Source organism: Oncorhynchus nerka, linkage group LG24, assembly GCF_034236695.1.
Source record: "Oncorhynchus nerka isolate Pitt River linkage group LG24, Oner_Uvic_2.0, whole genome shotgun sequence".
NCBI lineage: Eukaryota > Metazoa > Chordata > Actinopteri > Salmoniformes > Salmonidae > Oncorhynchus > Oncorhynchus nerka.
Genome location: NC_088419.1, coordinates 80,381,610 through 80,400,797, shown reverse-complemented (window position 1 = coordinate 80,400,797; position 19,188 = coordinate 80,381,610). Strand labels below are relative to the sequence as shown.

General features: G+C 43.2%; 3 protein-coding genes across 10 annotated transcripts in view; 2 read left to right on the top strand and 1 right to left on the bottom strand.

Moving 5' to 3' along the window:
- The first annotated feature begins 962 nt into the window (after positions 1 to 962).
- Positions 963 to 12,743, top strand: slc25a24 (solute carrier family 25 member 24). The gene is made up of 10 exons (XM_029633198.2): positions 963 to 1,277; positions 2,716 to 2,842; positions 2,954 to 3,041; positions 3,961 to 4,072; positions 8,940 to 9,098; positions 9,368 to 9,520; positions 9,716 to 9,823; positions 10,014 to 10,181; positions 10,423 to 10,573; positions 11,855 to 12,743. The coding sequence occupies exons 1-10, from the start codon at positions 1,098 to 1,100 to the stop codon at positions 12,034 to 12,036; spliced, it is 1,428 nt and encodes a 475-aa protein (XP_029489058.1). The 5' UTR covers positions 963 to 1,097; the 3' UTR covers positions 12,037 to 12,743.
- Positions 12,744 to 12,804: 61 nt separating this feature from the next.
- On the bottom strand, positions 12,805 to 14,888 carry LOC115108638 (transmembrane protein 69-like). Of its 6 annotated transcripts, none has more exons than XM_029633209.2 (3): positions 14,870 to 14,888; positions 13,900 to 13,949; positions 12,805 to 13,798 (listed from the first exon to the last, which is right to left on the bottom strand). In XM_029633209.2, the coding sequence occupies exons 2-3, from the start codon at positions 13,942 to 13,944 to the stop codon at positions 13,094 to 13,096; spliced, it is 750 nt and encodes a 249-aa protein (XP_029489069.2). In that variant the 5' UTR covers positions 13,945 to 13,949; positions 14,870 to 14,888; the 3' UTR covers positions 12,805 to 13,093. The 6 variants fall into 6 exon arrangements, with proteins under 6 accessions (XP_029489069.2, XP_029489071.2, XP_029489070.2 ...); XM_029633211.2 differs by having other exon boundaries at positions 12,805 to 13,795; positions 14,870 to 14,886; XM_029633210.2 differs by lacking the exon at positions 14,870 to 14,888 and adding an exon at positions 14,029 to 14,247 and having other exon boundaries at positions 12,805 to 13,795.
- Positions 14,505 to 19,188, top strand: part of LOC115108635 (vasculin-like protein 1) — a 27,725-nt gene continuing 23,041 nt past the window's right edge. Inside the window, exons 1-3 of one of the 3 annotated variants that reach the window (XM_029633199.2) lie at positions 14,505 to 14,705; positions 15,051 to 16,219; positions 16,571 to 16,685. In XM_029633199.2, the coding sequence (XP_029489059.1) occupies positions 16,626 to 16,685 (60 nt within the window). In that variant the 5' untranslated portion in view covers positions 14,505 to 14,705; positions 15,051 to 16,219; positions 16,571 to 16,625. The other 2 variants (XM_029633200.2, XM_065009198.1) reach the window with 2 other exon arrangements.

Genomic DNA, 19,188 nt, shown 5'->3' with positions numbered 1-19,188 from the left:
ATGTATCGGTGTCTGAATGAAAAAGGCAGCAGTACTTTGTCACCATCTTGTGGCAAATGAGCGGACTTACACACACGCACGCGCACACACACACACACACACACACACACACACACACACACACACACACACACACACACACACACACACACACAGAGAGAGAGAGAGAAACAGAGATGATTGGTTATATAAGTTATAAATACATTATGTAGCAGACAGTGAGTTACAGGGAGATCATAGAATTTACAGACCATACACTGCATACTCAGCTGTCAGAGTTGGGCAGGGCAGAGAATCTATTCAGATGACTAATAGAAACGTGGTAATGGGTGGAGTAGGAGGGCTTATAAGGAGGGGAGAGACTGTAACCAAACTAATTTGTCTAACTTTCCTTCCTATTGAAATCTCTGTTGCACCAAAGATATGATAGGCTACGGTCGAGAAAACAGCATATCAATAGGCTTTACTGGGGAATCCACACGCTTCCAGAGGGGCACAAAGCAGTAGGGAGTGGTGTATAGGCTCTGGGGAGACACACTGATAGAATAGACTAGGCTACTTGTTTACACTAGGGTGTGTCCATCCAAAATGAAATGAGGTCTCAAAACCCACCCTTTTTTCCAGACAGCTTACCCTGACAGGATTTATTCTATCTGAAAGTAGTTATATAGTTGTTAACATAAATTATTGTTGATCAGTGAATGCTACTGAATTATGACACATATTTTATTGCGATTCGAGGCTGCAAATCGCGGAAGTCCTCTTGACACTCAAACCAAAGATGGTGGAAGAATGAAGATGGATCACTCAGGCCGTTTACCGTTGAAAAAAATGTCCGTTCCGGTCTGCTTAACGGGGTGGTTCTCCTTCTGACATCAATGCGATAGCAGCTGGGTCGGGTCCGCTTAGCTCATTGACAGTAATGTAACCAGAAAAAAATGCGGGAGTTAGATGTCTCGCTTCCTCTTCCGTCTCTGGCCAAACCACAGTTGGCAGTGGCACGCAATTGATCTTCGAGTTTTTCTCCGCGGTCTCCTGTATTCATTATCCTGTCGAGTTTTTCGAGTGAATCCTTTGAATTTTGGATAACTGCAACAATGTATCAAGTCGTAAGAAAACTCGTGTTTACAGATTCACATTGTGCCAGTGACGCTCCGAAGACGTATGAAGAATTATTTGAGAAATTAGATACCAACAAAGATGGAAAAGTGGATGTTGCAGAACTCAAAGAGGGCCTCTCTGCTTTGGGCATTGCTTTCGGGAAAGGAGACGCGCAAGTAAATAGCGCTTTACATGTGAACAGATAGACTGTCTATATGACAAAATGTGTTATTTTAGTGTCACAATGACATTATTGTGTAGAGCAATTTATAGATTTACACAATATGGTGGTTGTAGCCCCTCCCATTGGCAAATCGTGTTGACAGATGCCAAGGAAATATATGAAAAAAACGTGTTATTTTAGTGTCAAAGTACATTATTGTGTAGAGCAAGTTATAGATCTACACAAGATGAAGGTTGTGGCCCCTCCCATTGGCAAATAGTGTTGACAGATGGATTTTAACCAGTGACAAGGGATATGTTTTACTTACTAAGCTATACAAAATTAAATGTTTTCTAATCTATTATTTGTTTGTCATTTAGCAGACACTCTTATCCAGAGCGACTTACAGGAGCAATTAGTGTTAAGTGCCTTGCTCAAGGGCACATCGACAGATAAGTCGCTCTGGATAAGAGCGTCTGCTAAATGACTTAAATGTAAATGTAAATGTACTCTAACCACTGGGGCAGCAGATAGCTTAGGTGAAGTACTGCATATCTTGCAGTACTTCACCTCTCTTTAAAGGATTACCATTAAACAATCCATTCACTGTATTACACATATCCTATATCATAAAGAGAGCATTGCACATGGGCATCCCATGTCATAATTTCCCTAGATATGACTGAGGATGTTGGTTCTTGATAAGACTCAGTATCTTAACATTTCCATATTTATTTCCATATACATATAGATAACACCTGGATCTGTCATATAGTACCGGGTAGCCTACTGTGCCATCTGAAAGCTGCAAGAATAGGGCATCATTAGATATAATTTTGCCTGTAGCTTCAAAAGTTGAAACAGGAAAGGCAAGGTTTTATTGTTGCGGTGCAACTAAGGATAAGGACACACCTTTAGAGGTAAAATATGGCATTCCTGCGTTCCTTAGTTTTCTCCCAGTCACAGCCTTGACTTTTCATTTATCTTTGCACAGAAAAGTGAAAGGCAACTTAACCCAAACCCTAAAACATTCATCCACGAAGGTCAGCATCAGCTCATCCTTGATACTTATAATGATATGAATCTATCCCCTGTTGTATGGAAGTTGAGTTGACATATAGATTAGATCATTTTAAAGTCAGGTAGCCCATCCCTGGGTGAGGCAACACACCAATGCACTTTGACCCCATTATATTGATTTGGTCTTACAGTCTACAGTACAGCATCCCTGTAAATTCAATGAATCCTCAGTGTTCTCTATAAAGAAAACAGTAGGTGGCACAATAGTCCAGCTAAAGGTTGAACAGCCAGCTGCCGCTCTCCAGTGAAAGTATTTCATGTAAGGGTTTTGGAGAGATTTTACAATTATTATTTCAAGCTAGGAATGTCTACACTAAGAAAATGTACAATGGGGGTGGTTTGTAAATGTGTTTTTGTTTTATTATTCCCAGAAAATAGTTTCATCTGGAGACCAGGACAACGACGATGGTCTTGATATCAATGAGTTCTCCAAGTACCTGAAGGAACATGAGAAGAAACTGCTGCTGACGTTCAAGAGCCTGGATAAAAACAATGATGGTATAGTAGTCTAATCCCACTACAATATATCAATACTTAAAATACAGTCAATTATTTGATTCAATGTAAATTATTCTATATTTTATCTCATGGCATTGTTTTTTCCTACAGGACGCATTGACTACATGGAGATAAAGCAGTCCCTTGCCGACCTGGGGATGGACATCAGCAAGGAAGAGGCAGAGAAGATCCTTCAGACGTAGGCCCTCAGTCATATATCTCACTGTCTGGTGTCATGGTGGCATCAGCTGTTAAACAACCCACATTGGGCATATATTTACTTTGAGGATACAGTACATAAACTCCCGCATGTTATCTGAGCTTACTCTGTGGTTGTTCTGTCATTAAATGTTTATGTTGGGCCTGGCACTTTCACTATCCTCTGCTTGTGGTGGGTGGGGACCTCTGCATGGCTGCATTCTAGCCCAGCTAAGCTCTCCTGCAGTGGAGCTGATAACATTAATACAGCCGCTGACTGGGGATGAGAGTGGATGATAAACACCTAGAATGAAAACCAGGAAATAGCCATTACATTGATGTGTAGTTTCTAGGCTGTGTTGATGGCATACATATTATATTCTTTAAATAGATTATAGTTGAGTTAGAAGAGTTACTACAGGACAGGGAATGACAGAGAGTGTTAATTTCCATAAACAAAGCACTCAGATAGACTGAGTCACTTTTTGTCTAACAAATACTGGAGAGATAAGTGGAGAGAGAGGGATGAAGCAAGATAGAAGAGATATAGAAATAGACAGGGAGAGCAGGTCTCCAGTAAAGTACAGCATGGATCAGTAATCTCCTTTACTTATTGATTACTGTCGCTGCTGTCTGCTCTCAGTGGAAGGGCAGCCGTGAACTTGTCAGGAGTTAAACCAGGTTGGGATTTGAGATGGCAGCTGAGAAATATCAGTGTCATTTTCTATCCTAAATCCACTAGTTGTTTTGCAGTCTGCAAAAGAAATCAAAAATGTTCACTCTCATTACACTTTGTTGGAGTTAATCCAAAATACACCACCAATACTTGAATGTCCTCTATTTGCTGCACCATTATAGTTATTTTTCCCCATTGTACAGACTCAATGACAGTGTCACCCTTCTGTCTCTCTGTGCTGCAGCATTGATGTAGATGGAACCATGACTGTGGACTGGAATGAATGGAGGGAACACTTCCTCTTCAACACCGCCACCAACCTGCAGGACATTATCCGCTATTGGAAGCACTCAACAGTGAGTGAGTGAGTGAGTGATATTGCATGTTTGTGTGACTGAGTTTGTTTGTCTCTGTTTGGGAGTGTGTACTTGCTGAGTTATCCTACACATCACTACAACCTGATACATCGGAGTTAACAGTAGGGCCGCTTTCAAGGAACGGGACATGGACGCTTGCAAGAAAACCAGCTACGACCTCCGACGAGCCATTCAAACATGGAAAAGGTCAATATATAGGACTTAGAATTATACTTCACCGGCTCGGATGCTGTTCGGATGTGTCAGGGTTTGCAGACAATTACGAAGGGAAATTAAGCCGTGAGTTGCCCAGTGAAGCTAACCTCCCAGACGAGCTTGAATGCCTTCTATGCTCGCATCGAGGCAAACAACACTGAGCCAGGCATGGGAGCCCCTGCTGTCCCGGACGACTGTTTGATCTTGCTCTCCATGGCCGATGTGAGTACGAATTTTAAACAGTTAACACTCGCAAGGCCGCTGGGCCAGACAGAATATCAGGGTGCATTCTCAGAGCATGCCCAGACCAGCTGGCAAGTGTTTTCACAGACATTTTCAACATCTCCTTGTACCAATCTGTAATTCCAACATGTTTCAAGCAAGACCACCAAGAACTCAAAGGTAACCTGCCTAAACCACTATCGTCCCGTAGCACTCACATCTGTAACCATGAAATGCTTTGAAAGACTGTTCATGGCACACATCAACACCATCAACCCAGACACCCTGGGCCCACTCTAATTTGCATGCTGCCCCAACAGATCCACAGTCGACGCAATCTCTATTGCACTCCACACTGCTCTCTCCCACCTGGACAAGAGGAATACCTATGTGAGAATGCTGTTCATTAACTACAGCTCAGTGTTCAACACCACAGTCCCCTCCAAGCTCATTACCAAGCTCCAACACATCCCTCTGCAACTAGATCCTGAACTTTCTGACGGGCCGCCCCCAGGTGATGAGGGTAAGGAACAGCACATCTGCCATGCTGACCCTCAACACGGGGCCCCCTCAGGGGTGTGTACTTAGTCCCCTCCTGTACTCCCTGTTCACCAACGACTGTGTGGCCACGCACGACTCCAACACCCTTATTAAGTTTGCTGACGACACAAAGGTGGTAGTCCTACAGGGAGGAGGTCAGAGGCCTGGCAGTGTGGTGCCAGGACAACAACCTCTCCCTCAACGTTAGCAAGACAAAGGAGCTGATCGTGGACTACAGGAAACATCAGTGGGGCTGTACTGGAGCAGGTCGAGAGCTTCAAGTTCCACGGTGTCCACATCACTAAAGACTTAACATGGTCTTCTCACACCAGCTCAGTCGTGAAGAAGCCGCGACAGTGCCTCTTCCCCTTCAGAAGGTTGAAAAGATTTGGCATGGCCCCTCAGATCCTTAAAAAGTTTTACAGCGGCATCTTGACCCGACTGCATCACTGCTTGGTATGACAACTGCACCGCCCTTGATCGCAAGATGCTACAGAGGGTGGTGTGGATGGCCCAGTACATCATTGGGGCCGAGCTCCCTGCCATCCAGGACCTCTATACTACCCGGTAAATTGTCAAAGACCCCAACCACCCAAGCCATAGACTGTTCTCTTTGCTACCGCACGGCAAGCGGTACCGGAGCGCCAAGTGTGGGACCAAAAGGCACCTGAACAGCTTCTAGCCCCAAGCCAAAAGACTGCTGAACAGTTAATCAAATGGCTACCTGGACTATTTGCCTTGACCCTTTTTTGCACTGACTCTCTTACACTGACTCTAATGTACACTCACTGGACTCTACCCACACAGTCAGACATGCTTACACTGACTCTAATGTACACTCACTGGACTCTACCCACACAGTCAGACATGCTTACACTGACACTCCAACACACACACACTACACATATATACACACACACAAAAGACACACACACACACACACACACACACACACAAAAGACACTCACACATGTATATTGACGCCACACACATACACACACTTTCAAACTCTTCAAATACGCTGCTGCTACTCTGTTTATTACGTATCCTGATTACCTAGTCACTTTTACCCCTACCTACATGTACGTATTACCTCAACTACCTCATACCCTGGCACATTGACTTGGTACCGGTGCTCCTTGTATAAAGCCTTATTATTATTTATTGTGTTACAATTGTTCTATTTTTATTTGCTAACTTACTTACTTTTTAACTGCATTGCTGGCAAAGGGCTCGTAAGAAAGCATTTCACGGTAAAGTCTACACCTGTTGTAGTCGGCAATTGACAAATGAGCTAAACTATATCACAATCACATATCAAAAGATTGGTGGTGACAATTTTGCACCTTGCGCACAAGCTCAACTTGTAACAAAAGGGTTAGGGTTAGGTTGAATACAGTAACTATTGTTGAAACAATGCTTCAACTGTCATTACATAAGGACAGTGCAATGCTGCGGTACCCTGTCTGCCCTTCACAACAGTTTGACAGACAGTAGAGGGGAGAGTTGTGAATTAGAGTTCCTTTCCTGCTGGTTCTGGAGAGGTCCCAGGACTTGTGTAATGACATGGTTCCTCTCTATGTCAATGGGATCAGACTGAGTCAAGAGTCAATCAAGAAACAGGCAAAGGAGGGAGAGGAGGAGAGATAGAGGAGAAGTAATAGGCTTTGTCTTCTGTTTATACACTCATGTAGAGGGGAGGATTGTCTCCTGAATGAAAGACAGGCAGTGATGTGGAGGGAAGCAGCCAGTCGCAGTAGAGGAAGGAACAGTCAACAAACTGACAGGTCATGTGGCAGTGCAACCTGGGGGTGCAGTTTTTATTGCTGAATATTTTGATATCCTCATGTCCTACAACAGTGCTCTCCAAACCTGATCCTGGAGAGCTTTGGATCCTCTGCCCATTCATCCACCCAAGAGAGAGAGGTTGAATAAACCTGCATGACTTAGCTAAACTAGGCTACGGTAAGCTAATTTAAGGCTGTCCTAGGAGGGGATTAGCTTGTTAGTGGCTTGGGACGGTGTGGGGGGTAAGGAAGTCAATGTGATGTCAGTCTGGGCGGGATAGGACCATCTTGTTGTTATTGGGGTGGAGGTAGGCTAAAGTGCCACTGGGACGTTGACTGGCTGGCCCAGTACATACAACTGGCTATTGCATGGCTCCGAATCGACAGACCGACCAGTACCAGGATCAGTATCACGGCTCAGATTCGGGCTGGGGCGACATGGCACTGCTGCAGCATCCCAAAGAAAAGTGGTTCTATATTGATTTTGAGGATGGTGGAAATATCTATGAGGTGGAGCTTGAGGTGGTAAGTTCCATAGAGATCCTATTAAATTACAAATTCTACGGTAAGATCACTCCTCTGTTCTCTATCAGCTCAGGTGTCACAATGGACTTAAACTGAATTTATACTTTGTTTTGTCCATGATAAAGTACATGTCTTTACCAACACTGAGCACTGAGGTGATCGTATTGGTCCTGGAAGTCAGTATGCACATAAATTGTTTTGGTTTGTTTATATTGTTGCTGGCGAATCTGTTGATTATGTTCATTACTGCATCCAGAGTTGTCTTCTAAGTTTTGTTTTCATTGTTGTATTGAAAATGGTGCATTGAATTTGCATTACATTGAAGGTGGTCATTTTTGTCCTCAAAAATTGGAGCAATCTGCTATGACTTGATAATAACACAATTGTACCACTGTAATAATATACTGGTATGTAATTGTTGAAATGGGACATTTGTTTCCATTGTACCATATTGTTAAATGAGTGTTTTGCATTGTTGAGCTAACATGCTGTAATTGGTATCAGTGGTGTGCATGTAGACATACACATGAGACACACCATGTTACATAAAGTGAGAATTAGGCCAAGGTAAAACATCAAGGGTTCGGTAGGATTAGGTTCAAGGTTGGCATGACGTTATAATTGGTCAGGGTGTTTGGACAGTGCTGAGGGGTATACTACAAAGCTGGGTCAATGATTTAGTTAGCTAACTTTCCTACATGTTCTGAATTTTAACTTTCTTTTTTTAAGATAATGGGCATGTTCTCATTGTTTCAACATCCAAAATCACTTATCTAAGTTTAGGTTTTTACTGAACTGAAAAATCTATAGTTATTTCTGGTTGTTCATCAAAGTTAGCTGACTAATTTATTTGATCGTGCTAGAATATCCTTCTGGTCTTATGTCACAGGTCTTGGGAGGAGAAGGGTGAAGGGTTTGTTGCTGTGCAGTGCTGCAGTTGTGGGGTTCAGGTCTCTGGTGAAGGACAGGCGTAATTAGTGAGTGGGACTTAAAGATCTTGGTGAGATATTATCAAATAGGACCCATCTCCTTTACATGTTGGTCACCCTGATGATTTTGATGATGCTGCTCATAATTGAGCCTCCATTGCCTCCTCATTCATCAAAAATATTCATAATGTTATCAGCATTTGTTCTGTTTGACGCTCTTTCGATGTGGTTTTCCGCGCTTTTCCGAAAAATGCGCTTTGCTACTCCCAGACCCACGTATATTTTAATTCGTTACTAGAATATTTCAGCACACTTTGAACCAAAATGGACTGAATCAAGTTTAGTATGGAGGTGATGTTGTTGTCGGTCTAGAATTAAACCTTGTCCACGCCACGCGCTTCTATAGTTTTATGCATTCATATGCATTTATGCGATGTATAATTGCAATGTTGTTTAGGCTACTGGTAATTTATTTAACTTTTTGTTCGAACGAACTACTTATTTATTCGACCTGGAAATCAATAGTATTGATTGGGGGTGCGTGTTTTCTTGCGTAAGAACACGCGTGTCAAGACTTTATTGGGGGCAAACTCAGTGTTTCTAAATGTTGGCTATATTCGTTAACAGTGTGCATGTGTATTGTGATAGGTTCTGGATATTGGGGACAGCCTCACCATCCCTGATGAGTTCACAGAGGAGGAGAAGACAACAGGTGTGTGGTGGAAACAGCTGGCAGCAGGCGCCATGGCTGGGGCGGTCTCTCGTACAGGCACCGCCCCTCTGGACAGGATGAAGGTGTTCATGCAGGTATGTACTGTGGGCCTACATGCCTAACTCTATTAAGCATATGTCCAAGAAATATATTGTGTATGTCCTTCTTGGTAAAGTTAGATGCAGTATACAGTAAATGTCAGGACCATATCAAATAAATGTACCTTTGTTGTGATGTTTGAATGACATGGGGTGATCCTACCTGCAGGGATCCAATTACAGGGAGCTAAGGAGGGGGCCCCCACAATAATTTAAATATCAATGCCCCCCCCGAACCCTGATTATCTGTGATTTCTCTTTCTCAGGTGCACGGCTCCAAGACCAATAAGATCAGTCTGGTGGGGGGCTTCAAGCAGATGATAAAGGAGGGGGGCGTCAGCTCCCTGTGGAGGGGCAACGGGACCAATGTCCTGAAGATCGCCCCTGAGACAGCCATCAAGTTCATGGCCTACGAACAGGTGAAAAACAATCAACCGCCACTCTTCATTGTTTTTAAGACCTGTGGATCAGGTCTATTTCAAGTTACTTTTTTCTTATCTGGTTAACCATGTAACCGCAAGACCGGGCATTATGTCTACTGCAATTGTATTCTGTATGTATGTCTCTGGGCCATCAGCACAGTTTCACTTGGTTGGCTCTGTTCCTCTTGGCAGTATAAGAAGATGCTGTCGTCAGAGGGAGGGAAGGTCCAGACCCACGAGAGGTTCATTGCTGGGTCACTGGCCGGGGCCACGGCTCAGACGGCCATCTATCCCATGGAGGTGAGAGGATGCGAGGGCAATGGAATGGGATGGGAATGAAGTGGAAGGGAGTAGAGAGAAGGGAAGGATAGAGGAGATACATAAATGGGGATTAACATGAGCAGGAAGGAGAGAGGAGGGGAGTGCAGAGAGAGAATATATTCTGTGTAGTTTTATAACCAGCTAAAGTCTCTCTGCTTTGTCCTTTTAGGTAATGAAGACTAGGCTTACGCTGAGGAAGACTGGACAGTACTCAGGAATGTTCGACTGTGCCAAGAAGATCCTGAAGAAGGAGGGCATGAAGGCCTTCTATAAGGGCTACGTTCCAAACATCCTGGGCATCATTCCATATGCTGGGATAGACCTGGCAGTGTACGAGGTGTGTCCAAATATTTCTAACTGGATAAAACAGTTTTTTAGGTTTTGGACAGGTCATTGGTATAGCCTGGTCCCAGATATATGTGTGCTGTTTTGTGTTGTACTTCTTTGGTTTTTGGTTATACAGCAAAAACCTTTGATGTTGACCCAGTTTTACCACTAAATGTAGGTGATTGTGATCTCTTGGCCTAATCATGATTCCTGACTCTCTTTGTGCTCTACTCTACCCCTTCTTACCTCAGAGTCTGAAGAATGCGTGGCTGGCCCGTTATGCCAAAGACACAGCCAACCCTGGGATCCTGGTGCTGTTGGCCTGTGGTACCATCTCCAGCACCTGTGGCCAGCTGGCCAGTTATCCCCTGGCTCTGATCCGAACCAGGATGCAGGCAGCAGGTAACCGTCCTATCTCAGAGATCACTCAAAACCCAAACATGTGACTGTACAAAGTGTTACAACACTGTCACATATTGAAACAGACTGGTCTTATAGACTAGATGTAACATAGTAAGGTAAATGGGAATACCTAGTCAGTTGTACAACTGAATGCATTCAACTGAAATGTGTCTTCTGCATTTAACCCAACCCCTCTGAATCAGAGAGGTGCGGAGGGCTGCCTTAATTGATATCCACGTCTTCGGCGCCCAGGGAACAGTGGGTTAACTGCCTTGCTCAGGGGCAGAACAGATTTTTACATTGTCAGCTCTGGGATTCAATCCAGACACGGACACACCAACGCTCTTATGGTGTGGTTACATAAGACAACGGTTACTTAAGACAAAAACAAAAGGAGGGTGGTTGGTTGGGGTGAATGGATGGATGGGTTTATAAGGCAAACGTCTAGCAACCCATAGGTTGAATGTTTGAATCTCATCTTGGACATGTTTAGCATTTTATCTAATTAGCACCTTACAAGTAAAAATACTTGTAGCTAATTTACAATTACTTAGCATGTTAGCTAACCCTTTAACCTTCCCCTAACCTTTTAACCTAACAACTAACCTTAACCCGGCTAGGTGAATCAAACGAGTGTGCTCGCATACTCTCTTAAAAGACCTTCGCTTAAAAATACGAGAACAAACTGGCAATAGTACTGTTTGGCCATTTTAAGACGCCGTAGCCAGTATATACTTCCTCAAAATAGACAGAATAAATCTAAGATAACTCAAGAAATATGTCATTCATTTTGACGTTTTTGCTGAGATCTTAGTTGCCCAATTTTACATCTAAGACGTTTGGTGCATTATTTCTCAATGAAGAAATGTGCATGAAAACGAGTCATATCTCGTTGAATGACAAAGAATCCCTACATTTGACAGACGAAGTGGTGTACACTTCGGCTCCTGAACTTTGGCTGGCCTTGGGAAAAAATGTTGTGAGCCCGAAAAATCCTTTACCTTAGTATAAAACATAAAAATGTCATCATAATATATGCAGAAACACTTCTGAACTGTTTCAGCTGGAAAGCGTGCGGACGTGTTAACACTAACCTCTAGCCTAGCTAACGTTAGCGTTAGCCACAGGAAATTGGAATTCATAACATATTGTACAAATTTAAATTCAGAACATATACAAATTGCAATTCGCAACATATCATGCGAAATGTTTGATGAACATCCACAAATTAATACATACCATACGAAACATATCATACTAAGCCTTTCCCTTTTCTCTCAGCATCCATCGAAGGCTCAGAGCAGGTGACCATGAACCATCTGGTGAAAAAGATCTTGGAGAAAGAAGGATTCTTTGGACTGTATCGTGGAATCCTGCCCAACTTCATGAAAGTCATCCCAGCTGTCAGTATCAGCTATGTGGTGTACGAGTACATGAGGACTGGGCTGGGCATCTCTAAGTGATGAGTGGTATTGTATTAGTGTGTGTGGGTTCGCATATGTGTGTCAGTTAGATTATTTGATACCATTTCCGTACATATTTTCAGTGACATTTGTTGGGGTAAATTGCGAAATGCAAAAATACTGTTTACCTGTTCCACCAAAGCCTGGACTTAATCTAGTTGTTGCTAGGGTGTTAGTCCATTGTCCTGGGACCTTTTTTTTACAACCACGCACACAAACTTTCCTTGGCAGTCTGAATGGTCATTAGTCAAACACTATAGCGGTTTACGTATTTCAAGTTTACCCAAGCTTCCCATGTATACCCCATTACCAAAGAAAGATACAGAGGTCTTTTTACATGTTTCACCTGAGATGCACAAACCTTAGATAATGTTATTATTTTTACGTAACGCACTAGACACGGTCAGTTACTGGAGAAATAAAATAAAAAATATTCTGGCGGAATTAGGGTTTTGTTCTAAATTTGAGTGCCAGGGTGAAATAGAAGATGGCTCCTGTCTTGTTGGAAGGAGGAGTCATGCAAATTTTGTTTTGCACATCTTGGGTCCATGGAAAAGGAGTATGTGCCTTATTGTGTGATTTGTTCAGATCTCTGCATGGGACCTGTGGGCCTGTCCATCCATCCAATTCGTCTTGCCTTTTTTCCAAAGTTTTGTTAAATGAAATACTCCTGTTTTACAATAAAAAAGTCAATATTTGAATACAAAGGTGTGCAGAGTCCGTTCTTTCAAGCCTTTCACACATTCATTCATTGTAGGCTGAGGCTGGTCACGCCGCCATTCCATTGTTTTATTATCTGCAATAATAATGCATGACACTGACACACCACCACATGGATATACAGCAGATGTCTGAAACGTACCACCTGCTTGTTACAGTATTGCCAGAACCAGAGCCTAAAGGATACACATTTAGTATCAGTCAGCCATTTTTAAGTACCATAAATAAAACAAACAAACATATGCCATCACAAACACTCTTTACCATTTTATAGATCTTTCCATTCACACTTAAAGTATGTTCAATTACAAATGTGTCTGTACTCTGTAGCATGAATTCATTGCTCTGAAAATATAATCTTCTCCGGGTAAACTCCCTTGAGAACCAGTGTGGCCAGCAGTGAGAGGAAGGCCACCACCGACAGTATAGTACGCAGGGCTTTGAACCAGCTGGGGTAGGTGGGCAGCAGAGACAGGTCATAGTGCAGGGAGATGCCTAGCCCCATGATGACCATCATAGCTGCTGGGGTAATAGTGTCACTGAACAGCATGGCCAGCCAGGCTAACAGGGATGGAACCACGCTATTGGCCAGGTTGATCCAGTCTGGCTTGGCCGGGCTAGTCTCCGGGATGGCAAAGCCCCACCGCGCACCGCCCAGGAAAGACAAGATAGACGCTCCATAGGCCACCTGGGCGAAGGCCACTTCTGGCAGGTAGGTCTCGGTCACAGCCATGACGAGCGGAGCAGCGATGAAAGGGATAAGGCTGGAGAGGCTCAGGTACAGCGCTGGTTTGGGGCTCTTTCCCAGGTCTCTCATGTCATAACGGAGTAGGTCCAACTCTCTGGGTGGAGGCTCTGGTTGTTGTCGTTTCTTCAGCCTCGCAGCAGAGCTGTGGAAGTACTGCGTCCTCAATAGACCAACAGCATCACTTATTTTAGGGAGCAGCCTGGCCGAGGAGACCCTGCAGGGCCACAGGGGACAGGAACTACAAGAGGCATCAGAAACCCAGGCTGAGGCACCAGCAGACAGCCAGGACATCTGCTGTAGAGAGTCCCAATGCATCCATGGAAAGAGATTCAATAAGATGAGTAGATGGACATGACATGAAACAATGTTTAGTCTCCTCTTACAGGTAAACTCACCTTGTGAGCAGTAAGGATGGGTCTTCTAAATATACCAGCCAACATCTTATCTGAAAAAGTAGACAATGTTAATAGATATCCCAAAATCTGAATAGCATATGAATGTCTGAAATCTCTGCAGCAACCTGCCTGACTGTTTAGCACGGAGTTGCTTGTGTAGAAAGTCATATACTGTTAATGTCTCATCAAAATCACTGCCTCTGCGCAGAGAACATCTCTATACTATCTCGGATTATTGTATTCTTGCTTGTTTTTCAAATCGGAATTAAATATTGTTATAAATAAGTAAAAATCCGCTGTCCCTGATGTCAGACATACACCCTGCCGATTTGTGTGCGAACGTATATTTCTTCCGTCCGTACAGTGACCTATGAGAAGTCTGGTTCCACAACAGTTACCCCCCAGTAACGACGAATTGTTCAATTAAATGTGGTGGATATATTTGCTACATAATTAAACGGATAAACTGACAGTCAAAGACCACAAGTTACAGGCACAGCAGATATCATTGTTTATAAACGGTTTATAACGCGTGGACATGTGCTCTTCCATCGATTAGTATGTCTAGGACAAACAGGAACAAGTAGCAAGCTAGGATAGCTAATGTTACTGTTAGCTAGTTCAAACGAAAGTCTGATAAAACGGGATCTCACACGCCAAATGTACTAACTACGACAGCTCATATGATATATTTGCGGTTGCAAGACAGGCATGTTCCGCTTACACATACATATCGGATATTAGCTGAATTGACAGAGACAAGCGATCACAGTGGTCTGTGTGCGGCTCGAGACATTTATCTCTAGGTAGGTGGCCATTTTGACACAGTTGATTTCGTCTGCTGCTAGCTCCATTTATCATCCATTGCCGTTGACAGTTACACTTTTCGATGTTCATGTGTCATCACGTCAAGTAATGCATATATAGTAATTTATGTTGTTAGCTAATATAATAATATTGAAAGTTGCACCATGCGTAATCGTTCATTGGCGAGTCGCACTCATTCAATGGCCTGCTAGCAGTAACGTTAGTTTGTACGTAATGCTTGTTTACAACCGAGCCTGCTAACTAGTTTGCTAGTTGCTAGCCATATTACATAACTCTAACTGCCCATTGTCATTTTCTTGCCTAAATGTTGTGTTTCTTAACAGTGTTGATCTGCTGCAAAGGTGTGAAGAAGTATTTTGAATAGACGGCTGAGAAGTAAAGAAGAACACTTAGTTTTGTTTTGTTCAATGCCAATCCTTACAACAACTTCAGCAACAATCTCTTCTGCCAAATGCTACAGCAAAGTCAGGATTGTACAATCTAGTGAAAGGCAGACAGTTGTTAGATATATTTTGAAAATTATATGAGTGACCTTTTATTAAGGAGTGTTGCCTCTGTATGACTCAAGTATAATTTTATAGCTAAGAAGTGAGTCAGTTTACATGAGTATGTGCTTTGAATGAATGGTGTATCTGACCAACAACAACAGCCTAGGTTTGTCGTGTCTGAGGGTAAGATAAATGCAAAAAGGTGCACAGAACCAAATCTCCAGTACGTTCTCTAGCAATACAACCTCTACAATAGTGAGTTAATAAGAATGTCAGGCTCCTTCTCACACCCCTTCTCAGAAGAGTCAGGATTTAGGGTGTGTTGATTGATACTACTAACAAACACAATGTTAGTCACATCATAGCGATAGGCCCCCTTGGGTTTTGTTATGTGACTGAACCGTGACCCCCCCCCCGTTTCTCCCTGTCGTCGCCCTCCGGTTGTGTGGATGAGGTGAACACAGGCTTTTCGCTGTTTTCCCCTTGAAGCGTCACTGTGAGGTAGACCCCCCCCCCTTTTTTTTTTCAGAGAGTGTCCACATCTGGAGATAGGATGAGTTGGTGAGGAGGAATCAGTGTCAGGGCTGGCACAAAGTGCTGCTTCCATAAACCTTTTGAGAACATAGAACAGTTGAGTTGACTTTCCTCACTGACTCACACAGTCAGGCCTAGATCAAACAACCAAACAGATCCCTACTACATATGCTTGCTTTTCATTCATGTCTGTCTGACTGATTCAATCGAATCATCTCGACACCAGCCAAGACCTGCAGTACCGATAACTGCCAGTCTCCTTACCACCCAAGCCCCTTCTCCACTCTCTCACCCTGGGAACTGGAGCTTCTCTCTGCCGGGGGCTCTGTCTCGCTCAGGCTGAAGAGTGGTCCTACATCCTGGTCTGCCTTAGCTTAACAGACACCAGGGCTGGGCCAGCTGTACCAAGAGGAACACATACCACACTGACAGAGAGAAGGGCCACTGGACTACAGAGCTGACTACTCTGGGTAAGAAGATTTGTTATGTCATTCTGGTCAAGCTGTCGGTGGGTACAATCAGTGTCCTCTTTATACTGAAGTGAAATGACACTAACTACCAAGTGATTTGGCAGAGTTCACATTCACACACACTTCGAAAAGCTGCAATGATGATCAGTGTAAATCCTAATGAATTAAAATCATTCATTTTCATTATTTGGGTAAAGATGAATAAAGACTACCATAAGTTGTCTGTCATAAGCAGCCTGACATTATCTTGCATGAAACACCAACTCCTCTGAAGTAACACTGTTATTCACACTCATTTCTGTCTGTTATTAGAGGTCTGGCAGTGATATCCCTCTTTCCTTGCTTCTACAGATCCTGGCCATGAGGTTTGATGCCACGCTCTACTGACAGGAGACACTGGACCTAAATGGCGCAGCATGACTTTGTTCCAGCCTGGCTTAACTTTTCCACGCCTCAGCCCGCCAAGGTAAGTGAGCAGGGCCGGTTTTGGCTATCCTAGTCTGTTGCTCCTCTATTGTTCCACAAGCAAGTCGGTAGGCTGATGACATGACTTCCCATCAAACCATCACGACTTCCCATCAAAACCTTTGCAGTTGTCTAAAAAACACTATTTTGCTCAAAACATATTTTTTTACCCTTTAAGCCAAGTGTACACTACACAATTTAGCTGTCCCAGACAAGTTTTTGAGATCGGAGGCAAAATCCTCATGTCGTTTCCCTCTCGGTGCGCAGTCTTCACCGACGCGTTTATTGTGAGCAGGTCAGAACCGCAATCTGAATACTTCCGATCCTGTCTTTGAGCAATCCCAAACATCCCAGTATTTTCAAACGTTTGATTTTATCTGCACAAAATCTACAATGTTCTTGTAGTGTAAGATGTGCAGTGACAAGTTTTGAGAACAGTGATCAGCAATAGCCAATGAGAGCTCATCAGAGAAGACATTGTTTCGAATCACCCAGAATGTGTAGACTCTTGAGCCGGAGCGATTACTACTTGCGTTTGTACTTGCCAATGTCACTTTAACCAAAGTCCATGTCAAATTGTGTCATCTCTGAAGTTCACAAGCAATGTTATTTATTTATTTTCTTAAATTTTGATCTTGTCTCATTGCTGCAACTCCCCAATGGGCTCGGGAGGCGAAGGTCGTGTCATGTGTCCTCCGAAACATGACCCGCCAAACGGCGCTTCTTAACACCCACCCGCTTAACCTGAAAGCCAGCCGCACCAATGTGTCGGCGGAAACACTGTTCACTTGACGATCGAGGTCAGCCTGCAGGCACCCGGCCCGCCACAAGTTGCTAGCGCGAGATGAGCCATTGATTTTAAGTAAAGCGCCAAAACCTCCCCTAAGCCGGACGACGCTGGGCCAATTGTGTACCGCCCTATAGGATTCCCGATCACGGCCAGTTGTGATAAAGCAAGGGATCAAACCTGGGTCTGTAGTGACGTCTCTAGTAGAGGTCGACCGATTAATCGGAATGGACGATTAATTAGGGCCTATTTCAAGTTTTCATAACAATCGGAAATCGGGATTTTTGGGCGCCGATTTCCGATTATTTTTTTTATTTAAAAACATGTTTTATATATATTTTTTATACCTTTTATTTAACTAGGCAAGTCAGTTAAGAACACATTCTTATTTTCAATGACTGCCTAGAATGGTGGGTTAACTGCCTTGTTCAGGGGCAGAACGACAGATTTTCACCTTGTCAGCTCAGGGGTTCCAATCTTGCAACCGCACAGTTAACTAGTCCAACGCTCTAAACATTGCACTCCACGAGTAGCCTGCCTGTTACGTGAATGTAGTAGAAGCCAAGGTAAATTGCTAGCTAGCATTAAACTTATCTTATAAAAAACAATCAATCATAATCACTAGTTATAACTACTGATCCAGTTTAGCAGGCAATATTAACCAGGTGAAATTGTGTCATTTCTCTTGCGTTCATTGTACGCAGAGTCAGGGTATATGCAACAGTTTGGGCTGCCTGGCTCATTGCGAACTAATTTGTCCGAATTTTACGTAATTATGACATACATTGAAGGTTGTGCAATGTAACAAGAATATTTAGACTTAGGGATGCCACCCGTTAGATAAAATACGGAACGGTTCCGTATTTCACTTAAATAATAAACGTTTTGTTTTCGAAATGATAGTTTCCGGATTCGATCATATTAATGACCAAAGGCCCGTATTTCTGTGTGTTATTATGTTATTTTTTATTTATTTTATTTATTTATTTCACCTTTATTTAACCAGGTAGGCAAGTTAAGAACAAGTTCTCATTTACAATTGCGACCTGGCCAAGATAAAGCAAAGCAGTTCGACAGATACAACGACACAGAGTTACACATGGAGTAAAACAAACATACAGTTAATAATACAGTATAAACAAGTCTATATACAATGTGAGCAAATGAGGTGAGAAGGGAGGTAAAGGCAAAAAAGGCCATGGTGGCAAAGTAAATACAATATAGCAAGTAAAACACTGGAATGGTAGTTTTGCAATGGAAGAATGTGCAAAGTAGAAATAAAAATAATGGGGTGCAAAGGAGCAAAATAAATTAATTAATTAAATACAGTTGGGAAAGAGGTAGTTGTTTGGGCTAAATTATAGGTGGGCTATGTACAGGTGCAGTAATCTGTGAGCTGCTCTGACAGTTGGTGCTTAAAGCTAGTGAGGGAGATAAGTGTTTCCAGTTTCAGAGATTTTTGTAGTTCGTTCCAGTCATTGGCAGCAGAGAACTGGAAGGAAAGGCGGCCAAAGAAAGAATTGGTTTTGGGGGTGACTAGAGAGATATACCTGCTGGAGCGTGTGCTACAGGTGGGAGATGCTATGGTGACCAGCGAGCTGAGATAAGGGGGGACTTTACCTAGCAGGGTCTTGTAGATGACATGGAGCCAGTGGGTTTGGCGACGAGTATGAAGCGAGGGCCAGCCAACGAGAGCGTACAGGTCGCAATGGTGGGT

Excerpts from the sequence above, each read along its gene's own strand:
- slc25a24 (XM_029633198.2), top strand. The coding sequence starts at position 1,098 with ATGTATCAAGTCGTAAGAAAACTCGTGTTTACAGATTCACATTGTGCC. Across the intron at positions 3,042-3,960 it reads GCAGAGAAGATCCTTCAGAC|CATTGATGTAGATGGAACCA; the intron begins GTAGGCCCTCAG and ends TCTGTGCTGCAG. Across the intron at positions 9,099-9,367 it reads GGATGAAGGTGTTCATGCAG|GTGCACGGCTCCAAGACCAA; the intron begins GTATGTACTGTG and ends TCTCTTTCTCAG.
- LOC115108638 (XM_029633206.2), bottom strand. The coding sequence starts at position 14,067 with ATGACTTTCTACACAAGCAACTCCGTGCTAAACAGTCAGGCAGGTTGC. Across the intron at positions 13,799-13,899 it reads CCATCCTTACTGCTCACAAG|CAGATGTCCTGGCTGTCTGC; the intron begins GTGAGTTTACCT and ends GACTCTCTACAG.